This window comes from Pelecanus crispus, chromosome 20 (genome assembly GCF_030463565.1).
Source record: "Pelecanus crispus isolate bPelCri1 chromosome 20, bPelCri1.pri, whole genome shotgun sequence".
Lineage (NCBI taxonomy): Eukaryota > Metazoa > Chordata > Aves > Pelecaniformes > Pelecanidae > Pelecanus > Pelecanus crispus.
Genome location: NC_134662.1, coordinates 1,318,068 through 1,339,142, shown reverse-complemented (window position 1 = coordinate 1,339,142; position 21,075 = coordinate 1,318,068). Strand labels below are relative to the sequence as shown.

At 44.6% G+C, this 21,075-nt stretch overlaps 1 protein-coding gene across 3 annotated transcripts in view; it reads left to right on the top strand.

Annotated features, from left to right (window-relative positions):
* The first annotated feature begins 549 nt into the window (after positions 1-549).
* Positions 550-21,075, top strand: part of ELAVL1 (ELAV like RNA binding protein 1) — a 46,096-nt gene continuing 25,570 nt past the window's right edge. For all 3 annotated transcript variants that reach the window (XM_075723476.1, XM_075723477.1, XM_075723478.1), the window contains exons 1-2: positions 550-594; positions 13,723-13,906. In XM_075723476.1, the coding sequence (XP_075579591.1) occupies positions 13,735-13,906 (172 nt within the window). In that variant the 5' untranslated portion in view covers positions 550-594; positions 13,723-13,734. The remainder of the gene's footprint in view (positions 595-13,722; positions 13,907-21,075) is intronic.

Below are 21,075 nucleotides of genomic sequence, written 5' to 3'. Positions count from 1 at the left end.
TCCCTCCTACGAGTTCGGCAGGCCCCGGCGGAGCAGGCCGAGGCTGGGAGAGCACCGGCTCTGCCCCGGCCCTTTCTGAAGCCCTGAGCCGTCGCGCTGGGGATCGCGCGGGTGACGCCGCCTGCCACCTCCCTGCACCCTCCGCCAGCCGCCTCTGCGGGAGCTGCCCCGGGCCCGCTGGCGAGGCGGGCCGGTGCGGGCCCCCTGCCCAGCCGCAGGGGCTGCCCGGAGGCCCCCGGCCTCGCCGCCGGGAGCAGGGGCCGAGGCGCTGCCCTGGCCCGCACGCCCGCCCCGCGGCCGGGCTCGGCCGGGCTCGGCAGGCCTCGGGCGGGCTCGGGCGGCGGCCGCGGGCCCGGGGGGGCGCAGGGCCCGGCTCCCCGCGCCAGGCCGCCGGCGCGCCGCGAGAGGCCGCCCCCGGCCGGCGCTTGACGGACGGGCCGCCGGGCCAACGGGGCGCGGGACACGTGCGCGCGGCAGCCAACGGGGCTCGGCGGGCGGGGCGGGGGCGTGGCCGGCGGCGCTGCGAGCGGCTTGTTGTGCGCGCTGCGGAGCCGTTAGCCTCCCGCTGCCCAGGCCCCGCCGCGCCGGCGACAGGTGAGGCCGGGCCGCCGCGGGCTGCGGGCCGGCGCCCGCGGAGCTCCCGGCGGCGGCCGCGGGGCCGGCGCGGGCGGGAGCGGGCGGCGAGGGCCGCGCCGGCGAGGCCGAGGCCTGGGCCTGCAGGGGGAGAGCCGGGCCTGCGGGGGGAGGGGCCAGCCGCAGGGGGAGCGCGGGCCCGGGGCGGCCGGGCGGGGAGCCGGGGCCGCGGCCTGCGGGCCGGGGGCGGGCCTGCGGGGCTGCGAGGGCCTGCGTGGGGCGGGTGGGGCCCGGGCGGCGGAGGAGGGGCCCGAGGCCTCCGCGCGGGCGGGCGAGAAGGCCCCGGGTCGCGCCGCCCGGGGCTGCCGCGGAGGGGGCCGGCCCTGGGTGGCAGATGCGCGGCCTGGGTCCGTGCCTTGTCCTGGAGCCTTTCTTCTCCTGGCGAACGGCGTTGTCTTTCATATTTATTTTGCCTGTGTCTGCGCGGACGCAGCTTTTAAATCTCCCACCTTCGTTAAGACTGGCGCGCCTTTATTGACTGGCAGTGTCTGAGGGTGGGCTTCCTAATGTGGACAATACGTGTTAATATTAATGCTAATTTGGGGCGGCTAGGAGCAGGGTTAAGTAACGCTCTGCTCGGTGCTTTTGGCCGGAAGAAATCATGGTTGAAGTAGCAGTCCACTATTGTTCGTACTCGCGGGAGGCTTTTCGAAGTAGAGCGCATACCCTTTTTTAGTGATTGGAAGAGGCAGGAGCGTGTCGGGGGCCACTCAGTGGGAGGACGTGGGTGAAAGGGATGCGGGTAGAGGTAGCCTGGAGAAAGGGCCACTGAGTTCTGGGGGAATAGTTGGGTGGAAGCATGTGCTGGCTACCATATTCTGTAATGCTGGGTAGTGGAGTAGCATTATCTGTTGAGTAGAGGTTTATACCTGAGACTTGCTGAAGAAGGGAAGCATGTTTTATTGCATGAAGGACTTGCACTGGGATCCTGTGAACCACTTAATGATGCACCAGTGGAAAATAAAGGAGGAAAGAAATGAGAAGCGTAGAGATTCATTCCTTTTATTAATGCTTGTTGTTGTTGACACTTCATTGCTTTTCATGGCCTCTGTATTTCTGTTCCTTTTTCCTTTTGTGCCCTAAATGTGGATGTCGATTGCTTATATCGCTCAGCTCTTACCTCTTTACCAGCCTGCTGTTCCCCAGTACTCATGTTTTAACTGCTTTTCTTTCTAGATCTGTGTGAACAGAGTTGTCTGACTTGTGTATCTCTCTTTAAAACTGGGGCGATGCATATGTTCCATAGGCTTGTTGTGGTTTAACCCCAGCCAGCAGCTAAGCACCACACAGCTGCTCACCCGTATGGTTGATATGATTTCTCGGATTTCTGTTGACTCTTGGGTTATGTCTGTGTTGTATGATAGATAATAAAGTCTAGGTTCCTGAGCTTGTAAGTCTGTGCAGCATGATACATTACTCTGTGACTGTCCTAGTTTCTGTTCTGAAGCAGTGTAACTGTATTGGTATAATGATGCAAATGAGTCCGTGGTTTCATGACTCAAAGTGTTCAGCAGTCCTGAGTTATAGAACTCCGACCTGCGCTTGCAGTAGGCTCTCCCCTTGGCTTGACTGGAATATGAACAGGAACATCTTAAGCTGGTATGGCTGTTAAATATATTGTATAGTGAGTTTATAGCCTCAGTTATTTGGCCCTGATGCGGGTGTGTCTACAGCACCAGATAAATGTGGCTATACTGCTTTCCTGTGTGAGTTGTCTTATGCAGTGCCAGGTCTGTGGGAGCAGCAGTAGTAGTAAGCACAGTCTAAATGGAAATGTGATTATTGTGTATAGCATCTTTCTTAACTTAATCGTGTCTGTTGAATGTGGCTGGTGTCTAGTGCTGACATCAGCTTACCATGAAATGTGCTCTATGCTCCTAATTAAAGCACTCTATTTTCTATTTGCTGGTTCTTGCATGTTCTGTCACTTTTTTTCCTCAAAAAAACCCCTCCCTGTGACCTCTCAGAGATGTGTCATTTTACTTTCAGAATCTATTTCTTTAAGCTGTTGTGCCAGCCTGCTTTCTTTCATGAAGCTTTGGTCTCTGTCTTGTTTCTTGCTTATTTGTTATGAGCCCTGTGAATTGGTTACAGGAAAATGCTAGTAGATGTTGCACTGACTACATGTCCTGTGGATAATCTACCTGTGAAGGTGGTAGACTTTTAGTTACAGAAAACTCAAGCTTGCAGTATTTGTACACTTCAAAAAGATGTTTAGAGGAGCTGTTCTTTTTGCACTTCCAAGTACTTCAGAAAAAGCATGGAAGGCAGCTGCAGGAGATTCCCGCCAATTTAAGCATTTAGGAAGAGCGACATATTTCAGTGATTGAGAGGTGTTAAATTTTGTATTTTATTGGAAATTGGTCAGGGCACTTCTCCTTTCTGATGTGCAGTTCTGTGATCTAGGCACCTGCAAGCTTCAGACCACTGGCCAAAATGATCCGTTTGATTATACAACCTTGTTATATGTAGGTGAGGTATGCAAAAATAGATTTTAAGCTTCTTTTGGGTTTTTTTTGGGGGGGGGTAGGGTGGAAGTAAGCTATGCTGAGAAGGCAGAGATGTTCTTCATGTGTGTGTGGTGTTTTTTTTTAATATTAGTAGCAACGGCATAGTAAGTATAAAGTACACTTTTCCTCTCGCCCACTGCTTCCATGGCCTCCTTGTAGGAGTGCGGTGGCAAGCCGTGGTGTCTCATCAAGCCTTCAGATACGGATTTCCAGCTACTTGTTTTGTGCTGGTGAACAAGTTGGATGCTGTCTCCTCCTCCTGTTACTTCACTTGCCTTCATGTCCCATCAAAGGGAAAGTACCAGCTGCTAATCCAAGGATGGATCAATGCGTGGGGCAGATGTTGTCAGAATGTGTCTGGAATCTGTAGTTCTGTCCACTTCTTCTCACCTACTGCAAGCATCCTGTGCCTACAAGGGAGCTGTTCCCTCACAGCACAGTTCTTTGTCTCCAGATGTTTTTTTGTAGGTGAAAAAATTGCCAGAGGCAGTTGCTGAACAGTCTGACACTGTCTAGAACAAGCAAGACAATAACTTCTTTTTTTTTTTTTTGTATCAGTTTATTGTAAACCTGTCCTTTTTAAAATACCAGTGCGGAAGGTGAGATTGTCTCGGCTGCAGAAAGCTGTCCGGCTGTCTCTTCTCTGCTTAAGAACTCTCTTATGCTAACTGTCGGCATCTTTGACCCAGGGACAAAACGACTGTGGAAGGTGTTGACGGGAAGCTCTGTGCGGAGCTCTGTAGCCTACTCCGTCTGTCAAGGCTAACTGTTAACCTTGAAAGATGGGGAAATCTCGGCTCTAGCTGCAGATGTTTAGTGTCTTAGCTGCATAGTTTCCAGTTGGCCCTTGTTCACATGTATCAAAAGCAGAGATGATGTCGGGAGGCCCTGATCCTCCCCCTTGTGTAGAAGCAGAAGTGGATGGTAATTATGGCCAGTCTGTATCTGATTTCTGACAGCATCCTAACTATGATTAATTTTGTTCCTGTGAAAGGAGTATAGTTCATCAGACTGATGGTAAAATGAGGTCGTTCCTCTGGAGAATGCAGCTTATTTTTTGGCCTCAAAGACTTCTGTCTCTGAATGGCAATATAAGCATTGACAAAAACATTTACCTTGATGATGTCATTATATGGGCATGAATAAGAACGACTAAGAGAAGCATTTAAAAGCTTTTTGGACAAATCGGATTGTTAAATAGTATGTAAAACTACTTCATTAAAATACAAAAATTATTGCAGTTGAGATTTGTTAGACTAGTAATATGCTTAAAACTGTTTATGCCAAATGTTATAAAAGAAACAAAATTCCCCCCATAAGCTTAAAATATGTTGTACTAGAAATCATTGATTTAGCATATGGAAATAAAGTTTGCTGAAATGCAGTAGTAGATTTTAGTAATAACTAGTTCTGGTGCAGAGGTATTTTTTTCAGAACTGACAAAAATGTTGGAATCTTAAATTTAGTCAGGCTAAGGAGAAAAAGGGCAGTGTCTTCATTCCAGGCTCACAAAGAGGGAGAGGAGTCAATAAAAAGATGAGATTTATTAACTCTGAAAAATGTGAAGGACTGGCAAGCAGAAAGGATCTATTTGGTCGCCAGATTTACGAACAGAACTTACGCGTTAGTGTGGAAGGAACATATATGTACAAGTTAAGAAACTTATGTGGCTTAACACTGAGAGTTTTTGTGTAAAAGAATCTTCCTGTCTAAAGACAAACTTTTTTTTTGTGACCTTCATTAGCGTGTTTCAGTAGACTGAGTTGGTTTCATTGTTGGAGGGGGGAGAGTATAAATGCCAAATGAATCAAATTGAATATTGAATTTAAATTTCTCCCGCTTGCTGATTTAAAATATTGTGGCTGTGGGGGAGAGGAATTCAGATGAGACAGCTATATGGGAGAGCATACCAACCTTATTGATTGCTGTGGGACAATAAAAAGAGAAATAGGGTAACAGTGCAGTTTGGGGGAAGGAATCTGTGACGCTTTACTTTCTGCCTTCAAGTTTTCATATGTACCCAAACACCATGCTTCGAAGGTCAGGAAGATGGCTGTTCCAATGAAACATAAGATTCACACTCATGAAATACAGTAGCTGCCAATCAGCCTAAGCAAGCATAACAAGCAAGAAAAGGTGAGATCAAGATCCTTCCTTTGTGGTCATGGACTTGCTTTTTGGAAACAGCATCATGCATCTCTCAAACATAGGCACGATACTTTGTATCTAAACTGTTTTTATTCATAAGGGAAACTTAAGGATTATCACCTGCCTTTGCAAGTATACATTGAAAAAATCTGTTGAAAGACTTAAGCGTGTAGCTCGGATCTGAGTTGAAGTTTTGAAGTGCATGACCGATATGGTCCATGTACGTGCTAGGTGTATTGGGTTTGCGTGGCAAGGTTTTGGTAGCAGGGGGGCTACAGGGGTGGCTTCTGGGAGAAGCTGCTAGAAGCTTCCCCTGTGACTGACAGAGCCAGTGCCAGCCAGCTCCAAGATGGACCTGCCACTGGCCAAGGACAAGCCCATCAGCAACGGTGGTAGCACCTCTAGGATAACTTATTTAAGAAGGGGAAACAAAAAAAAAAAACCCAAACCCCATGCCTCGGGGACACAAACTGCAGCTGGAGTGAGGGGTGAGAGTCTGAGAGGAACAACTCTGCAGTCCCCCAGGTCAGTGCAGGAGGGCAGGAGGTGCTCCAGGCGCGGAGCAGAGATTCCCTTGCAGCCCGGTGCAGCCCATGGCGAGGCAGCTGTGCCCTGCACCCATGGAGGCCCCCGGGGGAGCAGGGATCCCCCTGCACCCGGGGAGGAGCCCAACCGGAGCGGGGGATGTGCCCGGAGGAGGCTGTGACCCTGCTGCTGGCAGGGCCTGTGGCCCCGTGGAGAGAGGAGCCCAGGCTGGAGCAGGTTTGCTGGCAGGGCTTGGGACCCCGCGGAAGGGACCCACGCTGGAGCAGGCGGCTCCTGAAGGGCTGCACCCATGGGAAGGGCCCACGCTGGAGCGGTTCATGAAGGGCTGCAGCCCCAGGGAAGGGCCCACGCTGGAGCGGTTCATGAAGGGCTGCAGCCCCAGGGAAGGGCCACGCTGGAGCGGTTCATGAAGGGCTGCAGCCCCAGGGAAGGGCCCACGCTGGAGCGGTTCATGAAGGGCTGCAGCCCCAGGGAAGGGCCCATGCTGGAGCGGTTCATGAAGGGCTGCAGCCCCAGGGAAGGGCCCATGCTGGAGCGGTTCATGAAGGGCTGCAGCCCCGGGGAAGGGCCCACGCTGGAGCGGTTCATGAAGGGCTGCAGCCCTGGGGAAGGGCCCACGCTGGAGCGGTTCATGAAGGGCTGCAGCCCCGGGGAAGGGCCCATGCTGGAGCAGTTCATGAAGGGCTGCAGCCCCGGGGAAGGGCCCACGCTGGAGCGGTTCATGGAGCACTGTCTGCCGTGGGAGGGCCCCCACGCTGGAGCAGGGGAAGGGTGTGAGGAGTCCTCCCCTGAGGAGGAAGGAGCAGCAGAGATGAGGTGTGATGAACTGACCGCAACCCCCATTCCCCTTCCCCCTGCACCGCGCAGGGGGAGGAGGTAGAGAAAATCGGGAGTGAAGTGGAGTCCAGGAAGAAGGGAGGCGTGGGGGAAAGGTGCTTTAAGATTTGGTTTTATTTGTCATTACCCTAGTTACTTTTGATTGGTAATAAATTAAACTGATTTTCCCCAAGTCGAGTCTGTTTTGCCCGTGATGGTAATTGCTGAGTGATCTCTCCCTGTCGTTATCTCGACCCACGAGCTTTTTGTTATAATTTCCAGTTGAGCAGGGGAGTGATAGAGCGGCTTTGGTGGGCACTTGGTATCCAGCCAGGGTCACCCCACCACAGCTAGGATAACCTTTTATGTTAAACTTAACATTTTTTCCCCTCATATGCTGTATAAATGTTATTCTTGAATTGAAGGGAGAATCTGTGGATTTTGTGATCTCCCTCCCCGCAGCAGTTTTTGGTGTTTGGTCAAGATTAAAATCCTCTGCTATTTGAAGCAGTATTGTATGAGCAGTGTGAGTCAAATAGCAGTGTGTTGTCATTGACCTGTAGTCTGTATGGATGTTCATGGAGAGGTGTGCTTGTGGGGTGTAATGTGGAGAGTTGTTGGGGACATGAAAGGAGTTTGTATAAAGAACAAAAGGGGTTTTCTTGGAGATTATGGGGAAAGAATCTGTGGCATATGTAGAGGGGTCTGGATTAAGAAAGATGTATTCTGGTTGTGAAGCACTGGAAAACTTTTTTCTTTTTTTCTGGGAGGCATGTAGGCCTAGTGGAGGTTTTTCTCCTGGTGTGGCTTTTAAGTTGAAACATATTCCATTCCTCACAGTGATTTCTGAGAAGAAAACAGGTGTGATGTCATGTCACGTGTTCCCCCACCCCCCAGTATCTGTCCCTTCTGTGTCTTGATTAAACTTTTCTCAATTCTGTCTTGAGAGCTGGCTGCAAAGCAAGTTTTTGCATAGCAATACTGTGTTGGATGATTCTTGAAAACTGTTTCAGGAAAACAATAAAACTAGCGGAGGCTCTCTGCAGGCCCTTCAGGTCCTTTTGTGTGTGTGGCATTGCTTTTGGCATGTTCAAACCTAGACATCTCCGCACCTCTGCATCTGCCTTTTGCAGCTGTGTGGATTGTTTTGGCACTTCCCTTGATATAGTAGTGTCCTTTTTGTTCTATTTCAGGTGTGATCTCCCAGGAAGACTGCTCAGCAGCTTCAAAATTGAGTGGTAGAGCAGTGTCCAAGACAGATAGCCAAATTTGTTGTTTGCCTCTGAGTCAACCATGACCTGCGGGGTGGTGGGGGGCACATCAGCGAATATCATCCATGTGCTGAAGAAACAGGAGGAGGTCGCTTCTTTGTATAGCCTTGAAGCACCCCGTCAAGATTCTTGAGGTCAGCCAGTGTATTTAAGAATAAACCCTTGAGACTGAAGGCCGAGTGATCAAGACAGCTCACCAGCAGAACTCTGTTTCAGTGCTGGATCCCTGTTCATTCACCAGTGTTAACCCCAACGAGGAGACTTCATCAGTTTAGGGACTCTGAGAGACACTGTCTCCTGAAGCAATTCTGCGCAGCGTGTCCTAGGTGATGTGAACCTGCACATCAGTGCAAAGAAAGACTGAGGTGTTGGGTCAACGACCTGTGTCAGCAGCCTCAGTTCTACTGTGGTTTGAGAACCATGCTGTGCTCAGTATGGCCCATTCCCAGTGTTTCAGTGAAGGTGCCACAAACTGTGCCACAATAATGCATTCATCTGGTTCTCTTTGGCCAAGTGCCGGATATTGGTGTAGTCTGTGTGCTTCTGAGATCGAAGACAAGAAATAAGTTTGAGGTAGTTCTGACCTTGTGTTCAGCACAGCTAGTGTTAGTGCTTACCTGTGCCTCCATGACGTTTGCTGTCTGGAGAACTATATTGCATGAATGAGAATAGGTCACTTGCTGGAGTGTAAGACCTGCTGCCTGGATTTTGATGAAGGTGCTAATTGCTGGCATGAAGGGGCACAGAGCTTATTGCTCCTGAAAGAATTTCCTGTTTTAAGTTCTGCAGTAACTAAAATGCTGATATTGTCATCTGTTTAGGTGTCTGCATTGAAGTTTGTGATCCCAGTGGTGGTCTAGTGCCTTTGCAGACCTGTGAACAAGGTGAAAGTATACTAAAGCCTCTTGCCTGGTCTTGAAGACAGACCGGTATCTATCTTGCCAATGTTCCCGTTTCAGATTGTCTCCTCAGGTTCGTACAGGTCTTCCTTCTTAGCAGACATCTCACAGTGAAAGACCTAATAGCACTGTATCCTAGAATTCTGGACGGAGGTACTGAGTGTCACTTGTAAAAACCTTTCATTGCTCTGTTGCCAGAATCATTTGTGTCATTTTTCTTTTAAACCTTCTGGGATTTTGTGCACCTTTGAGAAGGTGATTGTCATGGTCAGTGCAAAGTTTCTGAAAAAAAAATACCTTGGAGAGCTTTTTCAGTCCAGTCCTGAGAATGCAGAGCTAGCTGTTGGTGAATGAACAATCTTTGAAGCAGGTAGTAAAGTGTAGGGCTATGTGAATTTGAGCACCTCCAGAATTAATGGAAGATTTGGGTGCTGTACATACGGTTCCTGTTGGTTGCTTGATACATCCTTGGCATCATAAGTTTGAGGACATCTTACATGAGGAAGAAAAAGAAGGCTGCCTTTTTAAAATAAGCTGTTGCAGGGTTTGGTTATTTTTTTTTTTTTAAAAAAAAAAATCTCATTTTAGGAACTGCAGTGCAATGGAACTTAGTCCTAAAATTTCCTTTTTTTGGGACATAGAATTGAAGGCCTTTTTTTGGAAAGGCTGCAAAGTACCAGTCTCGTTACAGGTAGCCTTCCCAAATGGAGCTGCTAGGCCTTTTTTCCATCCTTGACCTGTCCACTGAAAATGTAAGTGTGTTCAGACTTCTGATTTATGTCAACGTGGATTGACAAACGTCAGTTAATGAAGTTACGGATCCAAGTTAGTTTCTAGGCCTGGTTCTCAAGTCTGGAATATTTACTGGTATAATTTGATTGTTCCCTCTTTGGCAAAGAAAGATCAGGAGATTCCCTCAACGTATGTCAGTGAGAACAGGATAAAAAACTTGTTTTCTTATGTAGCATTTCTCATTTCATCCATACTGACCATTTTATACCGCCTTTTCTTTTTGGAGTTCTTTTCAGTACACAAAGGTTAACAGTTCTTCAGGGCCTGTTTTTTGTTCTCACTGGCATGAGAACTGTTCACCACCAGTGGAGGAAGTGGTTTCCCACTAACTTCCAGGATGGCCAGAAAGTGTTAGTCTTGCAGTAGATTGTGTAAGTGCTTGGTGAAAGATTAGGAAGAAAGGAACATCTTCTTTATTGGCACCCCACTCCTTTCCCTCTTCTCTATTATGCCTTTATCGCTTCTGCATGCTTTGTTCCTGGTACCCCATGAAAATGTTTGCTAGGCCTTTATGCAAGGGCTTCCTATAATTTTTTTCTAACGTCTGAAGAAAAGCAGATGGAAGGCTTCCTTCACAGTTCTGATTGCTTCTGAATCAACAGTGCCCTAGGCCCTCCTTCTTTATCATGGGGAGATATAGATGGTAAGTATTGCAGACAGTGAGGTTAGAGGCTGTGATAAAATGGTTTAAAGTTGATAGCCACTTGCCAAACTCCTGTCAGTTTTGCTTAATGCCAGATAGAAGTCTGGTAACTTGCCATCATGGTATGCTAGGGAGTTTTTTGTGCTTGGTAGCTAGCTGTGGTGCCTCCTTTTTAGGCAGCAGATACACCTTGGAGGATAAGGAAAATAGATTTTTTCCTTTTTAACTTTTTGTTTTTGGAAAGCATTAAAATATATAGCAACTTCTTAAGCTTGGCAGGAGGAGAATCTTGGCAGCAGGAAGAATTTCTATCTTATCTTGGGCAAATTTGGTTAAAGTGAAGGAAATTTGAACTTTTTTCTTGTAAAGCTAGAAAAACCTCAACTTTTCTTCCTTGGCTTACTAAATATTCATAATTGTACTGTACAACTTCCATACTTATCACCATATTGGTGTGTTGTGCTTGTAGGGCTTGAATTTTATATGTGACAAAGGCAAGCAAAGTTGCCTTCCATTAAAACAATTCTGAAAATGTAAGTCATCTGGTTTTATAGCTCTGATATGTTGAACAAAGAAGGTTCAGCTGTTTGAGTGTTGTTTAACAGAGCAGGAAACTTTTCTGAGGTTGTGCTCAGACAGTTCTGACAGAACTGGAAGGGAACCTGTATTTAATAACATAATTTCAAAGTACAACTGAGACAACCTGGCAGCTTAAAATCATCTGATGGGTTGAGTCTCTTCCCCTGCTTCTAGCTTTGCAGTTTCTCCTCTTGCTCTCCAATCTTCTGGCATTAGCTCTGGTGCTTATCTTGCTGCAAGGAAAGCAGGTTAAAACTGCTGACACAACAAAAAGTGCTTCCCTCCTGATGTAGTTTTCCATTGCTTTCATGGTACAAACTGGTTATCCTGTGGGCAGAAGGATGCTGGGGCTTGCTCATGTTGACACTTGAAACAGAGAAATGGGGGGTAGAAGGCTAACCAGTGGGTGAGGGGGAGCAAGTTCTCTCCTTCTATAAGCTGCTAGCTGTTAATGCTTCAACACATATTAAAGCAAAAAAAAAAAAAAAAGATTTCCGTTAAATCTCAAATTAGCATAAGTCTAGTCACGGCTTATTCTAAAATGGTGTACTCTGTTATTGCCATTTAAAAAAAAAATCTGACCTGCACAAGAAGAAAGTATGAAATAAATGCCAAACATGACTTAACAATAGCTACTGGTGAAGGGACTGAAAGTCCCTTCCTGCAGGCAGCATTCCCTTTCTAGACTCAGGATTTCTAGTTGCTGTTCCTGACTTTTTCCATTATTCAACATCTGGTTGTCAGTAGTGGTTTCCATTATTCAACATCTGGTTGTCAGCAGCGGTGTGGTCCCTGGAAAGGCTCATCCTTTAGTAGATCCTGATCCGTAAAATAGAGCCGCGTGCCATTGCTGCTCAGGCCCTTAGCATAGAAGGCAGCGGTGTCTGTAGCTTCACAAAAAATCTGGAAGCTGATGCTATGTAGTTGTCTTGTGGTGTTAATGGTTGTAACTCAAAATCATCTTACTTGAGAAGCATATGTGGTCGTATGAATGCTTCTGACCCATCTTAATGCAAAAATAAATTGGCAAATGTAGCCAGTATTAACTACGTGGCACTGTAGGGCTTGCTGGCTTACTCTGCACCAAGATGATCGAGAAGCCTTTGCATCCTCTGAACACCTGACCCGATGTTTTACTGGTGGCTGAGAAGCAATAGTATCTTAAACTGTTCTAATTCAGCTCGGATTGATTATCCCCTCAGGCAAGATTAGCACTGTGCTAGCGATACCTTCTTCAGATAATGTGCTCAGTTCTCAAGCAAACTGCAGCTAGAGGAATTTTAATAGTAGTTGCTTATGTACAGCATCTTGCATTATTCTTTTGACCAAATGAGTGTATTGGCCAAAAGTTCTAGTAAAGTAAACACAAAGTTCGTCTTTGAGCCTGTGGTAATTAAATCTTCTGTGGTGGCACTGGGAGATTCAAGGAGAAGCAGACTTTGTGCTGAACTTGGAAGGTTTACACTAAACTTTCAGAAGGGAGTTAGAGTTGCAAGTCTGCCTTAATGTCATCCAAAAATAAAAGTGTTTGGTCTTATGCCCCTTACTGGTGGTGTCTGAATTGGAAATGCATTCATACTTAAACATTATTGCAACTTTATGGTGTAAATTGACATATCTGTATGCTGCTAATAGGCTGAAGTGTTTGGATTATGTGGTAAAATGCACAAATAATGATGACTTAAGAGCAGGAGTGCTGAACTGAGCATCGGGAGGCCATGAATTAACTTCAGGGGTTTAACAGCTTTTCTGTTAATTCTGTGTGCTTCACAGCTGTTTTTAAGAACTGTTAAAACAAAGCTGTTGTTTTGGAGCCAGAGATGTTTAGCATTCTCGGACTGAGAGGATGAACAAATCTGCAGCAGCGAACTTGAGAACCAGAGTCTGGAATCATATGAGAAATTAGCTTCCTGCTGGTGGTGTTTTCCATGTCAGTCTAGGTTTCCTGAATCTGCTAGACCTCGTTTCTCTCCTCTTGCAGGAATAGGGTTTAGGTATCCTGACTTTGACAATCTCAAAGTAGTTGTAAAAGTGCTTTAAAATCACTACTGTTCTTGCAGGTCATGAAGGAAGAACAGCTTGGGTCTCTTGTGAGTTTGAGTTGTAGATGTCCCCTGCATCTGAAATGTCAGGGTTCAGTCCCTGCTGATGGCTAAGGCAGAGAGTCTCTTCATGCGATGGAATTTCTGGGTGTTTTTGCAAGGCTTTCTTTAAAAAGGTGCAAAACCAGAAACTCTATCAAATACTCAATATGCACCAAAGTTAGTGTTCCAGTATAGATTCATCTGTTTCATATACGCAATTAAGCGGTCACCCAGAGGCAACCATTTAACAATAACAGGGCCTTAAGGTGCAGGATAAGCAATGTGTAAAGGAGAAAACATTTAGAAAATAAACAGTCCCCAGTTGAAATACTGAACTGGGTCTAGTAGATCTGGCTGCTGCTCCTCTTTCTGTCTTAAGAATTCTGGGCATAAGGTTGGAATTAAGGTTGAGGTGGCAGTTCTGATTCTGGCTAGTCAAGTGCTTGGACATGGGGAACCTGATTTTTTAACTCGGCCGCTGTGAATACTTTGGTGTTTACAGGAATGTGTACAAAATCTGTCTCGATGCTTTTTATTAACATACACCACCCCCCCCCCCCCCCAAGAGCTCTTTAATGGTACGTAGTTTTGTAAAATGCCATGCTTGTTAGTTTGAAAGAGTGAATTGTTCTGGAATTTTCAACAAATAATGTTTTGTTTTGAGTGGAAAAAATGCGTAGTTGAAACAGTTGCTTGTTCTCAGTTTTTTAAAATAACCATTCAAACTTATTTCAGGTAGAGAAAGCTTGGTTTATTGAAATGCAAAGATCTAGAACTTATTTGAGATTTTTCTCTTTGCAGATATATTATAAAATGTCTAATGGTTATGAAGATCACATGGCTGAAGATTGCAGGGATGATATTGGTAGAACAAATTTAATTGTGAACTACCTCCCTCAGAACATGACGCAAGATGAGTTACGGAGTCTATTTAGCAGTATTGGCGAAGTCGAATCTGCAAAACTTATTCGGGACAAAGTTGCAGGTATAATCTAGTATATAAGAAATTTTTACTTTGTGGTAGACTGCTCAAGCAAATACTTAATTGAATGCAATTTAATGTAGAAATATTAAATATTTGTGTGTGTGTGTGTAACCAAACTGTTGAATAGTATGCATATGACTAGAGTAATGCTAAGACTAGATACTGAGTATTAGGAAGATAGAATACTTAAGGCTAAATTAATGACTATTTTGTATATGGTTAAGAATTCCAAGTAGTACACTTCCTAAATTTGAACATCAATAGGCATGTCTAAAACTAGTTTGAATTTGGTCCTAAGCTTATTTATTCTTCCTGCAGTCTGAACGTTTTTGACTGTACCAGTGCTCTGAATATGCAAATAAGCCTTTTGATCTGATTTTGATCAGTAAAATAAAGGTGTGGCATGTGTCTGAAAAGGTTGTTGGCCTTATCGCTCTTCAGGAATTTAACTTGTAAGTTCTTTAAATAGGATTGTTAGTAGTAGTTTTGAAAAATGAGAGGAATGAATTGTTCAGATTTGTGAAACTTAATGTTTCCTTGAAAACAATGCTGGTAGACCAACTGGTTCCCTAAGCCATATCTATTTAGTTGCAGGAGCTTTTTATCTCCTCTGTGAAGATGTTTTAATCCTTGCACAGTTAAAAATCTTCATTTACAAATTTTGGTTATTCTTGTTCAGAATTCGCGGAATCTTGGCTTTAGCGGGAGAGCATGGTTGTTTCTGTAAATAAAAGTAATTGTGCTGTTAACTAGCTATAGGTGCTTGCTTGTTCTCAGCCTGCAGATGATTGCCTTGTGAAATTTTCGGCTGCACATGCTCAATCTTGTATTTCAGAATCTAGCAATACCGACTTAGATCATTATCTAATCCATAACGAAACAGGTCTGAAACTACTTCACTGTCTGTAAAAACTGCATGAAGGCTGATGAAACACGTGAGAATTCTTTGTGTGTTATCTTAACTGACTTTAGTACTTTTTTTTTATATGCTTGAGAGTAGACATGAGAACTGAATAATTAAAAACTTTAGAATTTACTTTCAGAATGGTTCTTTGATTTCCATGTCTTTTAGTTTTCCTAATTTCTTTCAGATGATTTCCATGTCTTTTAGTTTTCCTAATTTCTTTCAGATGAAGTTTCATGTATTAGCTGTCTATCTAAATCTGTACTTACAGAATGTATATGTAAAATCATCATGAAATAGTTACGTAAAATACTGATTTCTTTGAATATTTTGATAGCCTAGATGTCAGACAGTTTGAGATGCTTAGAATTAGAGGCTTGCTCTGGAGGCTACTTTTGCAAGGAAATAAGATCACTTGTTTAACGGTAGCAAGCCATTCATCAAATGTCACAGCTGATCCACACCTTAGACTTGCAAATAAGAACAAAGTCGTCTGCGTGGGAGGTAAGGATATTTTAAATGGGAAGCAAGTCGCGTCATTACCTGAAGTTTGAACGTCTACTTCATGCTGTTCCCTGTAGCATCAAATACTCTGGTAAAGTCTGGTTAACTTTAACTTGGAACTTGACAGTGCTGGGTAGTTTAAAGTCCAAAACATACGCTTGTGTGCTTCAGGTTTTTCTTAACAACCCTCTGAAGAATCAAAAGTAAAATTCCTATTAGCATTGCATAGAGTCCTTGAGTGCCTGTGGACAAAATGCTCACATTTCTTTAAAGTGATTGCAGGTGTTTAATTCTGCGTGGCTATGTTGGTCAGACCACTTAATTTTGTTGCTACCTAATTTTTCATTCACTTGCAACACTGTTAGGAGCAATTCCTAGTCTTCTCCATGCTCACTGATAGTCTTGGAATATCAGTAACTAAGAATTGGCTTCTTCAAGAACATTCTAAAATTATCACTTTTTTCTTCCTTTTGCTTTTCTTTCCACCCCTTCATGTTTGCATTAAAGATTTCTGTATTGTAAAACTCCACTCTAAGCAGATCTGATGTTTGGCTGCCTGCAGAAAGAAGTCTTGTGGCAGAATTTGGCTTTCCTTGTGCCACCACTTGGATTTTTCTGACCCCATGGCAGACTAGTAGGAAACTAGAGCTGCAGAAAAACCTGTTTAGCTCCCTGACCTTGCTTTCTGTGAGGTCAGATAAGTCATAATATTGGCATGTAAGACATAGTGGGGTCGAGTGGCCTGGACAGGAGGGAGGCAACCTCTCCTTTTGTTGGAATTAGACTTTTTATATCAGTTTAATTATTTTCATTGAAATCACAGCTTTGGTGCCCCCATGACATTATATAAAATCAAAGCATTTTGTCTTTAGAGTTGCCTTTATTGACTGCATTTGCAGAGTTAAAATCAATGTTTGTTTGATAATGCTATTTTTCATAAAACAATGACTGATGTGTAGTTTTTCTCAATTCTCTATTAATGAAACATGTAGGGCAGAAAATGTCTTCTGACTGGAATGCTGTTTTTAATGACTTACTGAACTAGCCTTAGATTTCTGGAGACTGATTACCTTGATTCAAGAATCAATTTGAAAGCTGAAGTTTTGTTTTGTTTGAGCAAAGTATTTCATTATGATCAAAGTATATGTGGTGCTGGGTTTTGTTTCAAATACAGCATGGTACCGAACAATCTTATGTTCCATGTATTAGACTGTGTTTTCAAAGAGTTTCTCTAAATTTTATAACCACTAGACTACTTATCCTTTATTTTGTTATTGATGAACACTATAGGAAGTTGAAAGTAGCAGCACACCATAGTGTCAGTTTACATTCCTTGCTATGAATTTTTTGCTTTGTCTGTGGATTATAGCAGTTGGTAAAAGTATGACTATGCATTTGTTTTGTTGTTTGAGACACGATAACTTCTTTTTCTGTTTTTTGCAGTAACTGTAAAGAGAAGCTTGTGCACAGTAGATGAACGTTAGACAGGGTGCAGTGCTGCTTCAGCTCTTCCTGATCATACTGGAAAGATAGGGTGCTGGTCTCTTCATTTTCCAATTTGTGTATTACATTCCTAAGCACTCCCAGACATGGCTTTACTTAACTTGTGATGAGTGAATCAGTACTCGGGGTCAATGGGCAAATATCGGATTGTTGCTCACTGTACTTGTATTTATGGTGAGTATGTCTTGGACATCCAGGATTTTCCTAAGAGAACTACAGAACTCATACTGGATATTGTTCTTTCTGTCAGATCTTAAGGCTAGCACTAACCATACCTCGGGGCTTTGAGCCCTGGGGAAATATTAGAAGGTTGCTTCCCAATATAGTATGGCACAGTGTCAAGTCTGAGATGTAACTTTTCACTGTTGCGTCTCCTGGCCTTTTGTGGTAATTGCTGAGGTGGTGAGTAGCCATTGACCCAATTCAGTTGATGAAATCCTCGCTTCCTGTGGCTATGGCTCATGAGGCTGAGAGCAAGGAAGAGTACTGGGGTTTGGTGCAATCAGTCTGCACTGATTAGACTGTAGCCTTCTAGCACTGACTTCGGACACAATGGTGCCAAACTTGTACTCTGTACTGATTTCCTACCAAGCAATATGTATAGTGTTAAATGTCCTCTCTCTTGGAGCCACTGCCTCCTACCATAGATGATTCAACAGAAGAAATACGTCCTGTACCATATTTTGTATTGGGGGTGCTTGACCTTCCTGGGACATCCAGATCCTGGGGTCTCTGCTGGACTCCTTTTACAGGGGAACATTGTTAAAACATTTCTCCTTCTTCAGTGTGTGTTAACACAGAAATCCAGGCCTTCGTGCCACTCTGGTCTTGCTGAATTTCTTGCAGCGCAGATGTGGATGACTCTTTGTGTCAGGATGTCTGATTGTGCATAATGTGGATCATATAGCTGTAAATTTTCCGAGAGAACCTGGTCATCTTTAGTCTGCTTTTTGTGCAGGTGTACGCAGACTTTCAGTCCTTCTGGACCAAATGCTAAAGCTGAAAGTTAGTCTGCCATGAGTGTAAGTTTAGTTTACTTTCTCTGTCTTTCCCTTACCCTGCTGAAGTGTTGGTACTTTCAAACCCGACTGTCCTAAAGCTCTGAAAAGGTTGGGTTAAACTTTTCCGGTCTCATACTGCTGTGGGGTCTGTGGCTCATGACACCCATAGCCCTGCTCCGAGTACCTGGTGACAAGTTTGCTGTGTGCACCTCTCTGCAAAAGTGTGTCTGATGGCAGTTGATTTTGTCAGGGAGACATCCAACTTCTTGAGGGTTCTTGTTCGCTCCCTCACACCTTCTGTACAGCTTGAGCAGGGAATAAGGTATCCCTGTGATACTCATGACAAAATAGTCATGGCTTTCTGCTCTAGGAAATCTAGGGTACGATCCTTCAGACTGTGCCAAAGGCTCTGTTTGTACCTGTCAGCGACCGAAATGCGGCCATCTCCATGCAGACACTGCAAGGAGACAGTGGGCTTCCTCTCAGCTGTCTGCATTTGTGTATCTACGTTTGAGCTCTGATGGGGCTTGCTAACGTTGACCTCCTTGATCAGCAGCTGTCAGGGTCAAAGGTATTGCTTCACTGTTCCTGAAAAATGTGGAGCAGAGTGAATATTTTGGGGTGACTTGTTAAGGTTGCGTGCAGAAATCTGGGGTCCATCTCAAAAAATCCTGTTTTATGCCTTACTTGCACTGCAAGTGTGCATGTGGCATGTTGCTTACAGGATGAAATGCTTCTAGGTAGTTGGAATTCCTCAGGAATAGGTATGCATTGTCACCTTTTCCCTGTAGCTTCCTTTTCATGATGTCTTCTCTGGAAGACTGTTTCACAGAAGTTATGTGGCTGAAAAAGAAATGAATGGCTGTGTCCTTGTAAGCTTTTAAAGCAAAAAGGGAAGGAAGATTTTATTGCACTGCTTTCAGATGCTGAAAGGTGGTAAGTAGCTCTCTAGCACACATGACGGTGTGACTAGTGCAGTGGCTGCCGGTTTAGAAACAGAATTCTTAAATGTTCTTGTTTTGTGGAAAGTATTTAAGTATACTCTTTGGCTGAAATTGTTGCCTTTTGCATGGAAAACAACCATGAAATTGCTTATGCAGTTCTGCTGTTAACTGTGTAGTTGGGATTCATCAGTACCCCTGGATTTTTATTTTCTAGCTTTTTAATCACATTTGGTGGTATGCAATTTCTTTAAATGTGCATTCAAGAATGCCTAGCAACAATGGTTGACTTAATGAAAAGTGCAAATGGTTTGCAGACAAATTGGCCAAATACTGAAAATGTTAACACCCTTCTAGCTTTGCCAGTGTGACTTAATTTACTTTATGATAAGGTTGGCCATATAAACTACCTCAGAGGTAATAACCGAGTTACTGCAACGGTATGGGAATACACTTAATATAAAGGTTGCTTTGGTTCTTTAAGTGGGTTCAGAGCACAGCTAGCAGAAGCAGCAGCTGGTGCAGCAGTTGCTGGGCTCTGCTTCTGAATGTTCTGGGAACTTTTAGGATTGTCAGCGGACTTCTGGGAACCCTGTGAAGATCTGGGGTGCTTGCTGCTGCCAGGAAAGGATAGCTGTAGGTAACCTTGACTTCCAGCAAGGAGCTCTGAGCTCTGTCAGGTGTACTTGATCAAAGGGAGGTTGGAGCGTTTGTGCCAGTTGACCCCTGGTTAGGGAGGGCCAAGCAGCTTTTTACCTGTTGCTTAGAACAGGCCTATATAACAGTCTAGCCTAGAGCATAGCTCCCAGAGCGCTGCGAACAGGCGTAGCACAGTGCAGATGGGGACCATGGACTGTTGTGGTCAGCCTATATGCACTTGGGAATGGCGGTGACATGCTGCACAGTCTCCAGCAGCCATTGTAGCAGCTATCCCTGTCACATCAGAGGCCGTGACTGAAAAAGAGGGTGCAGCTCTTCAGGTCTTGGGCTGCAGGGAGCACCTGGACCTCTCACTTAGGCTGGGTAGAGAAACATGTTCTTATTGCTGCAGGAGGTGTGCAGTGCTGGAGGACCTGTGTCACCAAGTGAAGGAGCTGTGGTTGGTTTGAAAAACAATCTCTGAGGCTGGTGATCAGCAGCACAATGTCCAGCTGAAGGCCAGGCACTGTGAAGTACCCTAAGGTTTGATATCAGGGCCAATTCTGTTTAAAATTTTTGTTAATGACCTGGATGATGAACAGATTGCACCCTCAGCATGTTTGCAGCTGGTACCAGTCTGGGAGGAGTGGCTGGTGCACCAGGCGGTTGTGCTGCCGTTGAGAGGGACCTTGGCAGTGTTCTCTGAAAGCTTTAAGGCAGGGCTGGTGTAACAGAGGATGACATCCTACTGTTTTAGGGTTGTGGGTATCCTTTTACTCTATCTGGAGACATTGAGAGGGTTAAATATGTTCATGCTCAGTATCTCTCCTTATGATACATAGGCACATAAAGTCAAAAGGCCAACACAGTTGTACTAGCCATTGCAGGAAGTACTCTGCTTTACAAAAGCTGACATCTTCACTTAATTTGCCTTTCTTTTCCCTCATCAAGCCATAAAAATGAGCCATATAGCAAAATCTTCAGTTGTACTCTAGTATTTCTCAACATGTTTTTAGTGGGAGTTATTGTTCCACATCTTAGAATACTTTCATTCTCTTCCAACGGAGAAGCAGTTTGTTTCTGCAGAATAACACTTTAGTTCAGCTTAACCTATCATTGTGTTGACTCTGAACACTTGCTGAGGTTTTGCATCGTAATGTTTGCAGCTAAAAAAGTGTCATTATTTGAAAGCTGAAGTGTCTTCCGAAGGAGATGAGGGAGTGGATTTTTCAGCCCTCATCATCTTGAATAGTCAGGTTTCTGTTCCAACCACAGACTAACGAATCTGTGCTAAAGTTTAAAAAAAAAAAAAAAAAAAAAAGAGATCTTACAGTAAGTGGGCAAGGCATTTTCCTCCCAAAGACTTCCTCAAGAAATCAGCCTGTGGTATTCATGCACAATTTTGGGCCTGGTATTTTCTGTGTTCACTTTACAAATCCTTCTCACTTCACAGCATCTGGGATGCTGGCAATTCATCTGGAAAAAGAGCCCTGGAGCAACTTAAATCTCAATAGAAAAATGGTCTGGAAATGAGAGAAAGGGAAAAAAAAATAGAAAGAGAGCATATAGAAATAAGTATGTGGAAGGGCATCATTAAATGAAACTAATTACTAAAAATAGTAAACCTTTTGTTTTCAGGATTTAAAGCTGTCACTCTTACTGCATATGGTTGAATTT